Source organism: Manacus candei, unplaced genomic scaffold, assembly GCF_025592945.1.
Source record: "Manacus candei isolate 608988 ecotype Guabito, Panama unplaced genomic scaffold, ASM2559294v1 h1tg000092l, whole genome shotgun sequence".
Taxonomy (NCBI): domain Eukaryota; kingdom Metazoa; phylum Chordata; class Aves; order Passeriformes; family Pipridae; genus Manacus; species Manacus candei.
The window spans coordinates 153,215-166,317 of NW_026138140.1; the positions used below are offsets into that span (position 1 = coordinate 153,215).

General features: G+C 52.8%; 1 protein-coding gene across 1 annotated transcript in view; it reads left to right on the plus strand.

The window, feature by feature from the left end:
* The first annotated feature begins 2,742 nt into the window (after positions 1 to 2,742).
* The window catches only part of SCD5 (stearoyl-CoA desaturase 5), a 31,532-nt gene continuing 21,171 nt past the window's right edge, over positions 2,743 to 13,103 (plus strand). Inside the window, exon 1 of the mRNA XM_051768036.1 lies at positions 2,743 to 2,926. Coding sequence (XP_051623996.1) covers positions 2,758 to 2,926 — 169 coding nt within the window. The 5' untranslated portion in view covers positions 2,743 to 2,757. The remainder of the gene's footprint in view (positions 2,927 to 13,103) is intronic.

Genomic DNA, 13,103 nt, shown 5'->3' on the forward strand with positions numbered 1-13,103 from the left:
CAAGACCTTAATCTGACAGTCCAGATCTCTCTCTGTGGCATGTAGCCCTGACATCATGATCTATGTAGACAGGTAGCTTTTTAAAAGAGAGAAGATGTTTTCACAGCATCATGTCCCCAAATGTGCTGCTTCCCACAGCCCCTGCAGTGATCCTGGGACAAACGCTGATGCTGTCACTGAGGTGCCACTGCTTGAGCAGTGATTTCTGGGATCAGGGTGACAGTGACGGGCTCCACTCCCACACTGTGCAATGACACTCTCAAAGGGGACACTTTGGTCTGGCTTGGGCTTCATCTGCTCCTCCATCAGGACCAGCAACTCCATGAGCAGTAGGGACCCCTCTGGAGCCAGGTGGGCTGGGTACCAGATAACATTCCCTTTCCAGTTTTGCTGCTGCGCTTGACAAGCTTTCTCTGCGTGCAGCCAGCTTTGCCTGAAGGGGCACGAGGACTTTTCCTTCACAGAAGTAACACAGCAGTGTCACCCTAAGCATCAGCACTCCCAGCTCCCAGAGGACCTTTGGCCACAACATTTGTCATGTCATCTTTGCTCACTTGCTTTCCCTGCTGTGCTGGCTGTTCTGTAAGCAAACTGCTATGAACTGGAGATAAATGTGGGATATGAAATTTACAGTTATGTGTGCAAAGCCTCATAGAGGGACCTTTAATGAATGTGTTCATCAGTGACTCAAATTAGTAGGAAATCTTGCAAAGCAATTTGTGTCTGCCTCTTGCCAGGGTGGCAGGAATGTTCGTGGAAGGCAGCTGTAAGGTTTCAGTGCCAATGGCATCTGCAGGAGCGTACAAGACTAACATCTATCCTGTGCCACGCTTTAATAGCCTGCAAAATCCAGGTCAAGATGAACAGTTTCATCCTGCCTTTTCAAAGAGACATGCTCCCTGGTCTCCATATTTCCTTGCTGCCTGGCAGCATTCCCATTTCGTTCACCCTGAGCTCTGACTTTCCTCCCTTAAACACTCGGGGTAGCATATCCATATGAGCCGTGGTGTGCAGAGGTGAGCTGGGGCTGTGCAGTTTACTTCTGTAAGCCCAAGGGTCACCCACAGCATGCTGTGCCCAGCCAGGGAGCAGCTGGTGTGTGAGGGATGAGGGCTTCTTTCTGCTCCTGGACACTGAGAGATGGAAAAATCATTAAAGGATGGAGTCTTCTCTCCTGCCTGCCCCCATCATCACATCACAGAGTCCAAAAAGGAAAATGGGTATCACATATTAGATCAGTAGTAGGTATACTTGAAGTTAGCCTAACAATTGACCTTGACCAGAGGAACTCAGGGCAGGAAAGCACTGCTGCTGTAAATCACGGAGAAGCCGGTCCCAGACAGGGAGGAGGGCTGCTGGCACTCCTGGGCCGCTCCCTCCTTCCCTCCAGTCCTCCCAGAAACATTCAAAACTAAACAAAATGCATCACAGGCAAACATTTTATCTGGACTCAGCCTCTGGTTCCCGCCTAATGACTGAAAGAAACCCTCTGCACGCTGCTTGTGCAGGATGTTCCCTGCTCCACAGCAGGTGAAGTGCCTCACTAGTTAACAGTGAGCTACCTTCTGCCTGCCACTGCTCCGGGTCATCCTTCTGCCACGGGTGAACTGGCCATTAACAACACCCATCCTGGCATCCCCGGTAACCTGGGGTCCTTCTTCCCCTGCACCAGCTGGCAGCGGGAGGTCGTGGCAGTGCAGTGGGGTGGACACAGTGGGGCGGCAGCCCCCCAAACCACACCCGAGCACTAAAACAACAGTCGTCCGCGGTGGGACAGAGTAAAGAAGTGTGCCGGCTCTTCGTTCGGGTGTGCACTGCTGATAAAATACTGCCTGTCTGCCCGTTTGTTTTCAATGCCCACCTTGTCACTCCCAGTCAGACGAACTTTCCTAACCACCTCTTGAACACCTGCTTCCTGCACTGGGGCACCGCCTGCGCCGGTGGCGTCTTTTACTCTGCTTCCACGAGCTTCCACAGCTAAAGGCTACTGAAACCCTTCTGTCCCGGGAGCGCTGGGAGCAGCCAGCAGGAGAGGTGCGGGCAGGAGAGGTGCGGGCAGGAGGCATGCCTGCAGGAGGAATGCCGGCAGCAGAGGTGTGGGCAGGAGAGGTGCAGGCAGGAGGAATGCCGGCAGGAGGAATGCCTGCAGGAGGAATGCCGGCAGCAGAGGTGTGGGCAGGAGAGGTGCAGGCAGGAGGAATGCCGGCAGGAGGAATGCCTGCAGGAGGAATGCCGGCAGCAGAGGTGTGGGCAGGAGAGGTGCAGGCAGGAGGAATGCCGGCAGGAGGAATGCCGGCAGCAGAGGTGTGGGCAGGAGAGGTGCAGGCAGGAGGAATGCCGGCAGGAGGAATGCCGGCAGCAGAGGTGCAGGCAGGAGGAATGCCGGCAGGAGGAATACCGGCAGCAGACGTACGGGCAGGAGGGGCCCGGGCAGGCGAGCGCGGCCGCGGGGACGCGCCGGGAGGCGGCCCCGGGCGGAGCCGTAGCCGGTGGCGGGGCCGGGCCCGGGGGCGGAGCGGGCGGCCGGGGGCCACCATTGGCTGTCGCTATGCGGTGCCGGCGGCCGCCCCCCGCCCGCCCGTCCCCGCCGCGCTGAGGGGCGCTGAGGGCGCTGAGGGCGCAGCCGGCGGCGCGGCGGGTCCATGGAGGCGGCGGCGGCCGCAGCAACAGATGCGGCGCGTCCCTGCCGCCCGTAGCCGCTGCGGGGCCGCGCTGCGCGGGGGCCGCCGCGGCCCCTCATAGCGCGCCGGCGGCGGGATGGCCGGGCCGCGGCGGGCGGCCGGCGGCGAGGCGGGCACGGCGGGCGCGGCGGGCGGCGGGCAGGCCATCGTCTGGCGCAACGTGGTGCTCATGGGGCTGCTGCACCTGGGCGCCGTCTACGCGCTCAGCCTGGTGCCGCGGGCGCAGATCCTCACCCTGCTCTGGGGTGAGTGCGGGGGCTGCGCTACAGGTGGGGCGGGGGGCGAGGGGTGGCCCCCGGCGGCGGCGAGCCGCGCCTCGGTGTCCGTGTGTCCGTGTGTCCGTGCCCTGTTTACCGGAGCGGTCGCTTTTGTTCCCGAGCCCCCCCCATCCCGGCCGCTCCCGGGATGCCATTGCCAGCGCCGCGCCGGGCCCTCGGTTGCTGTAGAAACAGGAGGCGCTCTCCCTCCGGTTACATTTATCAGGTTTTTTCTGTTAAACCCCCTTCCTCCCCCCACCCCCCCGGCTTCCCCCGTAAAGCAGCGGATGTTTCGGTTTAAAGGTCTGATGGAGAATATGTTTTCTAGATGGTTGGGGCTGTTTCCCCTTGTTACTTTCTGAACATCCGTGTTTTCCTGCTCCGGTTTGGAGTAGAAAATTACCTCGTCGTTTCTTTCTTGATACGTCTTCTCATTTGGGGGGGGGGAGGTGTTTAAAAGTCGAGGAACAGCTTTAAGATGCCGGCACGGAGAAGATGAATCCGGCGGTGCTTTCTGAGGTGAGATGGCTTGCTGTGCCTGTCTTCCTTCTAGCCGTGAAAAGCCGAGGATTCAGTTTGGGAAAGAGAATATGAAATACAACATCTTTTCTTCCATCCTACAGTGCGGTCCTCTTTTCTCTACAAAAGGATGATGCTGGGAGATGAGCTACATAGAAGCACTGCAGTACTGTGCCAGGTCTGTCAGGGTTTGTGAGACTATATAGATGGTGAATGTCAGCATAATCCTTCACCAGAGAGATCTGTGTATCGACTAATATAAATTTCAGTGGCCAAGAGGATAAAAACTTGAGTGCTGCTTACAGCTGGTGCAATTTTATGGGTAAAGGACCTGCTTTGGGGAGCTTTTTGAGTGAGTGGAGAACATAACAGCCTGGGACTGTTTTATACAAATAGAGGAAAGAAGGGTCTCTGCTGCAGGAACTCACAGCCATGGAATTTGGATTGTTAGGCTGCCATCATTAGTGCTGAGGTGGTGTCCACAAGCCCCAGCCAAATTCTTTAGAAATCAGGTTTATTTCTTCTGTTTGAAGAAGTCCTAAATCTGTTTTTCACTGGTTCGGTTTTTGATATTCAGTCTGTCTTAAACCCCTAAAAATAGCCACCACTGCTGTTTGCAGTTGGGAAACGAACCTTTCTGTCAGCTTCTCTCCTCTCTTTCTGTGTCCCTGGAGGGGACCTGGATTTCACTGGCTGTGTGGTTTGCACAGTCCATGACCTGGCTTGCTCATGACCAGAAGAGGTTCGCTGGGTGGTTTTGTTTTGCATAGTTTCCTTCTGTGAACCCTACTCCTCTCACCTCCCTATTCCTGGTTGTGTTCAGGCTGATTTCATAGTTTACCTTGGCCATAGCTTGATGGTCAGGGAGACCAGGAGAGTCTGTGGGAGCTGTGTGGCCAGAATACACAGCCTGTGGTCTGCTTTCAACCCTTTTAGGTCCTGTAGTGTGCAGGCAGGTGGGCTTTCTTTTTCTGTTTTGCCTTTCCAAGAAGACAAGTTGAAATCATCTCTGATTTCACTTTGCTTAATTACAGAAATCCCTGAGGCTGGAGCCCAAGGACAGAATTGCCTATTCAGGTCTCCATCATGCGAGGTATTTTTTCCTAGTTGAGATTAAACAGATGCTAAATAATAAACAGGTCTTAATGGCTTTGCAACTTAATGCCTTTCTTGCTGAAAGTGAGAGCCTCTCATTTCTTGACGTCGTTATTTTTAACAGCCACCCTAAAGCAGACCACAAAGTTTTTACAGGAGTTTGGTGGGTGGTTTTTACAGGGGCTCCCCAGCAGGAGGGAGTGCATTTGCTCCAGCTGTCCTGGACAGCTGGACACTCCAAGCTGCTTTCGCATCTGGCTACTGCAAGGTCTGCTCCCCTCAGAGGGGGTGAGCAAGGTGAAAGTACAGACTCTCCTGCTGAATATGTCAGACAAAAGTAGCTTTCTGTCAGGCTGGAGACCTGTTTCTGAGAGACTCAGGGTGCATAAGAAGGGGTGGTTGTTGCTCTAGTTAGCAAACCCGCCTCGCTTCACTGTGGAAGGAGCCAACCAGTGAAGTTGTGTCAGAAGGAAAAAGTGTCGATCAGATGTTTCCCTTGCCCTCCCCAGTTCTCCATATCTCCTTCCCTGTGTGGATCAGCTGTGAGGCTGCCTTTCTGTGGCTGCTGGCTGCCAGCCAGCCGTCCGAGCAGGGCTGGCACACTGGTAAAGTTGGATGGCAGGTACGAGTGTAGTGTCAGGTAGTGCAGGGATGTGTGTACGCTGAAGGGTGCAGATGGAGGAGCTGCAACCTTCCATGCATCCCTCTGTGGTTTTCTTTCTCTTCCCAAGCTTGCCTCGGACTTGGGAAGCTTCCCAGTGACCCTCTGCAAGCCCTTCCATTGCTCCCTGCCGTGTTCCCCACCACTGCTGCCCCCCGGGCAAGCTATGGGAACAAGTGTGGGGGGAGTGGCACGCCGGTGCTGGCTGTGACCTCCGTGGTGTCTGGCAGGAAGTGGGCAGCTTCCCATGACTCACCACTGCCTGCTTGGCTTTTCACTTTCTCCTCCCCCAAGACATCCACCTCTCGGTGTGTTCTCCCCTGGGGGTCTGGGTACAAAGCCTCCCTCTGTGCAGGGTTTGCTTTCCTCCTTCTCACCTCCGAAGGCAGTTGATTCACCACCAATTGCAAAGTGGAGCTGAAATGCCACTGTGCCACCTAGAAAACAGCTGTTCAAGCCAAACTGCCTGCTCAGCAGGGCTCATTTCCATTGGTAATTTATTGACATTTGTCCAGCTGTACATAATAGACAATGGAAAAACGCTGCCAAGCGAAGGCTCAGCTGGTTGTTTACTCAGGATTATCTGTGCTCCTCTGTTCCCATTGCCTCCCACGCTAACACCTTGAGGCCTGTGTTACAGCTTCCTGCACTCCACATGGAGCTAGGGTTGCAAAGGGATCCCAAACAGCAATCTGAGTGGTGCAGAACTGAGGATTTGAATTGGTGCAGATCTGGGAGCTGGGTTATCTTTCAAGGGAAGTACAGATAAACTGGTTAAAACATAGGCTTTCAGGGCCATCCCAGTGCCTCTGTGGAATTTGATTTCAGTCCAAGCTGAACAAAAACAATAAAATTACTCATGTCAAAATTTTCCGTGAGCCGGGAGATGCTTTGACCCAAGAGGCAGCAGACGGTATGTGCAAGGCATCGAGCAGCCCTGGGCTGTGCCCATGGGACAGCCATGTAACCAGCCCAGAGGATTTGGAATGTCCCCTGCTGTGGCAGCCCCATCTGGCTCACTGGGAGCTCTCTTGCCTTGCTCTTTTCCAACCTGACTTGTGGTTTGGTGCAGAGGTGCGCAGAGAAGACCCTGTTGCCTTCCCCTTTCCTTCCTAATCAAGAACTGGGCAGCTTGCAATCTGTGGTCCCTCCTTCTTCTTGGTGCTTTGCTGTCTTGTCTGTGTTGTTTTGTAGCTGACAGCTGCTGCTTTGGGGAATCTCTGCACTCCGGGAGTTGTTGGGGAAATGTGCCTTGAGTCTTGTCTGTCCCCTGTCCCACCAGTGGGCTTGCTGGGCATGGCCAGCAGGTTTGCCAGGGTTCACTGGCCATTCTCCAAAGGCCAGAGCATGGTGCAGACCAGGCCTCAGGGAACTGGCACATGGATGTTCCCCTTCAGGTCTGTCCTTGTCCACCTGCTTTTGCAGGGCTTGGAGCTCCTGGTGCTTTGCAGCAGAGAGGTTTGGAGGGCAGGCATCAATCACCATCCCCTGCAGACTTGCACAGGGAACCAAAGCAGGGTGGGAGCCCCTCGCTGTGAGTGGGGCAGAGACCAGGGAGTGGCGTGATAGGAGGTCTGCTGGCTGGGCCAAGCACACAGGTGCCCAGGGAGTGAAATTATGCCAAGGGGTCTTTGTGGTCAGCTGGGGCTGTGGATGAGGCTGTGGTTCGCTGATGTCCTCTTTTGGGCTGGACATGCTGCACCACCTTCCACAGGCCACTTGGTAGGACACTCTGTGCATGGCTCATCCCCTAAGTTAGTAATGTGCTATTAAATGATGCTTCTGAACCAGAAACCTCCTTGCTTCAGCCAACTCCATTCTGTTGCAGTCCCAGTGAGGTCATCTTTTTGTTTTAGGAAAGCAAACCAAAAAACTCTGAAATCCATGTACAGATGACAGGACCCAATGCTAACAGCTCCTAGCAGTTTCTTTTGGTGGGCTCATGATAACTTCTTAAAGACTCCATTCTGAGGGATCACGTGATGTGTAAGGGTCTCAGATTTTGGTTGGAAAAAGGTGCTTTTTAGTCTTCACGGAGGAAGTGCTTGAAGTAGCCAAATGCATTTTAGGAAACAGAACACTCCCTAAAAAGATTAAGCTTTTTACCTGTTTTAAAACCTTCTATTTCAGACTGCTGAGCATTACTAGTACTCACAGATTTAAAAACTGGCACAGGCGTGGCCACCCAGAAACCCCGTATCACCTGGACGTGTTTGGCAGAGCTGCCTGCAGGATGTCAGTTCACAGCCCATGCGCCTTGCCAGAGCCTGGGGCTGGGGAGGAGGATGGCCTTGCTCTAACGGTGCTCACATGGGAGGGGAGGCTTGTTGCTGTTGTTTTAGCAGCTTTTGGGAGGTGTTTTAGTGCTCTTGAGAACGGCAGACTGTTCACGCTCAGCCGTGGCGGGCCCTGTGCCATGCTTACCCACAGCTTTCCCCGCGCACGAGCGCTGGCTGTCTGGGAGCACAGACGGAGCAGCGGTGCTGCCCAGCTGCATCCCCAACAAGGCACAAGCTGCTCCCAGGCAAGGGTCTGGATCCTGCTGCCTGGATGCCTTCAATAAAAGAGATTAAGGCAATTGTGGTCTCAGCCCTTTGGGTTATTGTGGTGCCCAGAGGGCACCGCCGAGATCGTCGCCCCTTTCCTTTCTCAGGCCTTCTGGTGGGTGGCATGTCTGTGTAATGAGGCACATGTTGCTGTGGTGCTCTGCAGATGTGAGTTTTATTGGCCTTGCTCATTTCGGAAGTCTTGGATATTCTTGAGTGCCACCTGCTGGCTTTCTGGTTATTGGCTGGTTTTAGTCCTCAGCCATTTCGAAGCACAGTGTTAGAAACTCTGCACAGACAGCTGTAAATCAAAAATCCTAGCTCTCAGGAAGCTCCACTTGGTAGCTCCGAGACCTCTGTGGATGAAGAATATTCTCTCTGTTTCACAGACATTAAATGGTTCATGAAAACATCTCTGTCTCTCCTGCTGCTGCCCTGGCAGGAGCCCCCTCTGCATCCTGGAAACTGGTTATGCTCAGGTGATTTCTGTAGGCAAGGTTTTGGGTCAGGAAACAGGTAGCAAATGTGTTCTTCTTGGATACCTGTGTGGAGGTGTCTGCAGCCACCTTGTTGGGAACAGCTTAATGAACAGACAGACCTTTCCTTGCCTTACTCCCAGGAGAGATCTGTCTGTCAGCTCCTGACTGTGAGCAGGGAGCAGCTCTGGGAGGTTTCTGTGGAATACAGGAGGCTAGCCTTGTTGTCCAGCATTCCACCATGCTTTCAACAGCAACTGGTCCACTAGATGATGAGTGGAGAAGAGGTGGAGCATCAGAATGGTAATTGCATCTCTGAGGTGCACATTTGCACCAGGGAATAGCCCTGCTTATCTCCAGAGCAGTTTTGGACTGGCTTTTCCTCCTCTGGCCCATTTGAAATCATTGTTTTACAGCTGTCACTCTTAATAGTCAAGTTCTTATCATGTTCCTTCCCTCCTAGCATCAAGAGCTGATCTGCCATCATCTCTGACAGGAACAGAGTCTTTTCTCAAACAGTGTTTCTCTCCTTAAAAATGGGATGAGCGCTGGAGCTGAGGATGGCTGTAACATGCTGTTCTCTCACCTTTCACTCCTGGGAATGGTCTGAGCTCTGTGTGCATGGTACAGCTGGGGAACGTGCCCTCCCATGTAGCAATGCACAGACAGAAAAGCATCACAGAATCACTTGGGCTGGAAAAGACCCCTAAGATCACTGAAACCAACCATTAGCCTACACTGCCAAGTCCATCATCCACCACTAAACCACGTCCCTAAGCGCCACATCTACACATCTTCTATATACCTCCAGGGATGGTGAGTCCACCTCTTCCCTGGGCAGCCTGTTCATGGAGCAGGTGTGAGTGGGCAAGGTCACACGAGAGTGCTCCTGTGTCTGTTCCAGATCCTGCTGTGAGATGCCCTAGTAGAGGGCACTCCTGCCTGTCAAATGTTTTGCCTTCCCCATTTTTCCCTCCCCTCTTGTTTTAACTATTGCTGGAAGTGATTCCTTGAGACCTTGTCTGAGAATTTCACAATGCTCAGCTGTAAGTATGTATTTTTATTCCCCATCGTGATTTCACCCCTGGTGCATTGGTGGTGATCTGTTTAGTTTCCCTCTGTCCTGTGTGTCTGGTGGTCACTGTGAGCGTGATAAAGGAATGGGGAAAATAAAATCTGGGTGTGTGCTGATCCCTGGAGGCATGTGATGGTCCTTTGGTCCTGTGGGTTCAAGGTACTCCTGTGAGTTCCCACAGTTGGGCAGTGTGAATGGCTGAGTGAGCAGTGAAGCTGTTCCTCTTTGGACACCGGAGTGTTCACCCATCACAAAGCGCCGCTGGGCCTTTGGCTGCACTGACCTGTGCTCCAGGCAAACCTGAAGAACCTCAGGTACTCTTTCCCTTTTACCTGTGCCATGAGGACAGAGATGACAGCTGGATCCAGCAAAGGTAGAAATTCCTGTTGCTTCCTACTGAATTTGGCAGGATTATTGGCATCTGGGCTGTCCGCTGACATCGTGGGCTTGGCAGAGGCATCCCTCTGAAGCAACCCCATGAAGGAGAGGTTTGTTGGCACCCCCAGAGCTGGCTGTGTCAAACACACAGAAACCCAGCCAAGGGCCACAAAAGCCTTCTTTAGCTATGACCCACCAGCCCCTGAGCTGGTGCAGGCAGGCTCTGGGGAGTCATCAGAGATATGTGGCTCTAGCCTTTTATCTTTGGCCACATGTGCATGTGGGGATGGCAGTATACAGGCTCTGAGGAATTTCTATCAATGAGTCAGGATGGACTTTTCTGCAGGTAAGGGAAGTGCATTGGTTGGAGGAAGCCTCAAGGATCTGGGAGCAGATCAGATGTTTCTTCTCCAGGAGATGCCACTAGGCAGAGCAGTGTGACCCATGTGGACCTGCTGGTCTGGGATTGCTGCAACTGCTGTCAAGGAGGCAAAAGTGTTGCTCTCTCTCCTGGGAGTGCTGTGCTGGGAAATGTCAGCAGAATTTAGTATGCATCCTCATCTCTGCCTCCATCTTCCCTCCCTGCAATCACAGGAACTACATGCACTTGTAACTAACACTGATGTTACAGCTGAAGCCAAGCAATTTCTTGTAATCAGATTTTATTTTTACCACGTAGGCTAACAATAAAATGTGCTTCCCCACTGCAGAGCTGAAACATTAACAACTGCTGTGCTAAGTAAAGCGAGGCTGATGTGAAAAAGAGGGGAAGACTGTCAGATGCTGGTATCAGGAATCCTGTGTGCCATCCCTCTTGTGCAGGGGCCTCAGCACAAGAGGATGGGGATTTCTGGAGGGAGACTGAAATGAGGATCTTTCTCAACCCATTTTTGGACACCAGCTTCTCAGATGGCGTTCTGAGCAGCTCAGAATACAACAGCCTGGCTTTGGCAAATGAGAGAGCTCTTCTTGACTGGACTCGTTCTTATGCCTGGCTTTTTGTCTCTGTTCTTTGGCTGACTTTGTATTTTTTCCTGTTTCATATCTTCCCCAACCCAATCTCACTGCAGTGCCTTCTGTGCCCTGTTGTGTCAGTAGAAGGGATTGATGTGTTGGGCTCCTCCTACTCTGCCCTGTGCACCTGGAGTAGTTCACAGGATGTCTCCTATCATGGCCACACAGTTGGATCCCTGAAGGGACTTGTGCCCAGGCCCTTAGGTGGCATTTCAGAAGAAAGGGAGAAGGCATCTGGAAGGGGTTTGTGCTGATCTATCCAGCAGTTGCTGCAGTCCAGGGCTGGCATGGACATACAAGCTCACTGTGCCACACTGGACACCCGAGAGCTTGGAGAGAAGCTGGAGGCTGGGGTGAGACAAGGTGTTTCTGAGGCTTATTTCACCTTCTTCATAAATGAAGGGGGAGGAGTTCAGATGCAGATGGGCTGCAGCTCATGTAGAGAACAGCAAAAGTGGGTCCTGATGGGAAACACTGGTTCCCTGAACCCAGGCAGCACATGGGGCAGAGGGAGAAGAGTCCTGGGCTCCCACTTGGTGCCTGTTGCTGTCTTTGGGGGTCGTTCAGGCAGGGCCACTGCCAGGGCACTGGGTGTTGGATGGTGGCACAAGTTGGAAATGGCAACATCTTATGAAAATGTCAGAAACTGTGTGTTTTACAGGAGACTGAGGGTATGAAAAGGGGTTTTGCCTTTTAATAATTTTTTTCTTTTTGACCAGACCATGACGTTATAAATTTTTTCTACAATGCTGGAAGGTGTAGAAAACAGGACTGTAGGTAGAAAATAGTAGGTTTTAGAGAACAGTGGTAAGTGTGGAAAACAGGACTTTTATAGTCAACTGAAGCAATCAATTGTAACAGTGGTCATAGTTTAATGTTTTCCTTCTGAGCTGCCCCTTCCCCTGCTGCAGTTGGTTGGACTTGGCTGCAGTGAGGCAGACGTGCAAACGTGGCCAGACCTCCTTGCAGGAGCCATAGCAAGGCTGTCCTTGTTTTGCATTGGCTTTGGCTCCTGCCTCTGCAGAGGGATAGCCTTGTGTGCTTGAGCTGGCTGAAAAACTGCCTGGCCACTGTTCAGCAGGCAGATGAAAGCTGGCCTCCTGATGCAGTGTATGCACTGGTGGTGGTGGGGAAGTGTGTGGGGGAAGTACGAAACATCTTACTGGGTTGGTGGAGGCAGAGACCCACCCAGTGTGTGGGCCCTCTCCCAGTGCTAGAGCTCATTATGGGAGGAGAGCTGGCTGTTTGTGCTGGAATAGTGAGTAGTCATTTGGGGAGCATGGTGAGCAATCATCTGGTGAGTGGTGCTGGAGAGCTGACAGCATCAGCCTGCCCACCGAACTGGAGACAAAGGTCTCCTCCTCTCCCCTGGCACCATCCTCTGATCTAGGAAGCTAACTTGCCTGCTGCATGTTCAGCTGGATGCCAGGGGCCTGTGCCTTCTAATTTTAATGAGGTTTAGTGCTTCCAGCCCAACTCTGAGGCTCAAACTTCCAGGAGAGAAAGTTGGAAGAGGCTGCTTTTGGCAACAGGTTTTTTTTTGAACTCTGTTTGGTTTTGGAAGGGAGAGGAAAAGGTGTAGCAGCTGATAGCACACAAGTGAAGCAGACACAAAGCATCCAGGCAAGATGCAGTCATACAGAAGGATGGAAACATCATCTAGAGAATCTTAAGTCCTGAGAAGTCAAAACCCTCAGATCTCTGCTTCAGCAGAGGGAGGGCACTGGGTCAGAGCAGGGTCTGTCCTGTGCAATGAATCCTGTTCAGCAGGGAGCTGGGACAAAGGTGCTGCTGCCTTCCCAGGGAATCGTGCCTGGAGGCCCAGCAGTTCAGGAGGAAATCACTTCCTGCTCGGCCCTGCTCCTTTCCTGTGCCCATGCCTAAACATCATGAAAAGTGGAATCTTTGAGTTTGCCCAGGTCACAAGTACGGAGCGTGCTATGCCTTTGTTTCTAACAGCTGAGGAGCTGCTGTACCCTGGCTCTGTGCTGTGAGTGGTCTTGCCAGCGTGCACAGCATGAGCTGCAGGGTGAAGCCATTCCCCTGTCGTGTACCTGGTTCTGTACAGGGCAGGCTTTGGCCAGTGATGGTCAGGGGTGCTAAATAACTAAACTTCCTTCCTTGAGGCAGAACTGGCTGCTGCATGCAAGGCTCTGAGGTGCCGTGCTAATGTTAATGCTAATGGCTATTTCTTTCCCCTGTCCTTGAAAAAACAGAGACAAAATTGGCATTAATTCTTTCTTGGCATTTATAGAGCACTTAAAAACCACCAGAGCCCTAGTCAGCGTGCGGATTGAGGACAGCAGTGAGGTCACTGGGAGAGAAGTGAAATCTGCCCATGGTTTTGCGATGACGCAGGATTCGGCTGAGCTGAGACAGGCTACTCATAAGCATCAGAAAT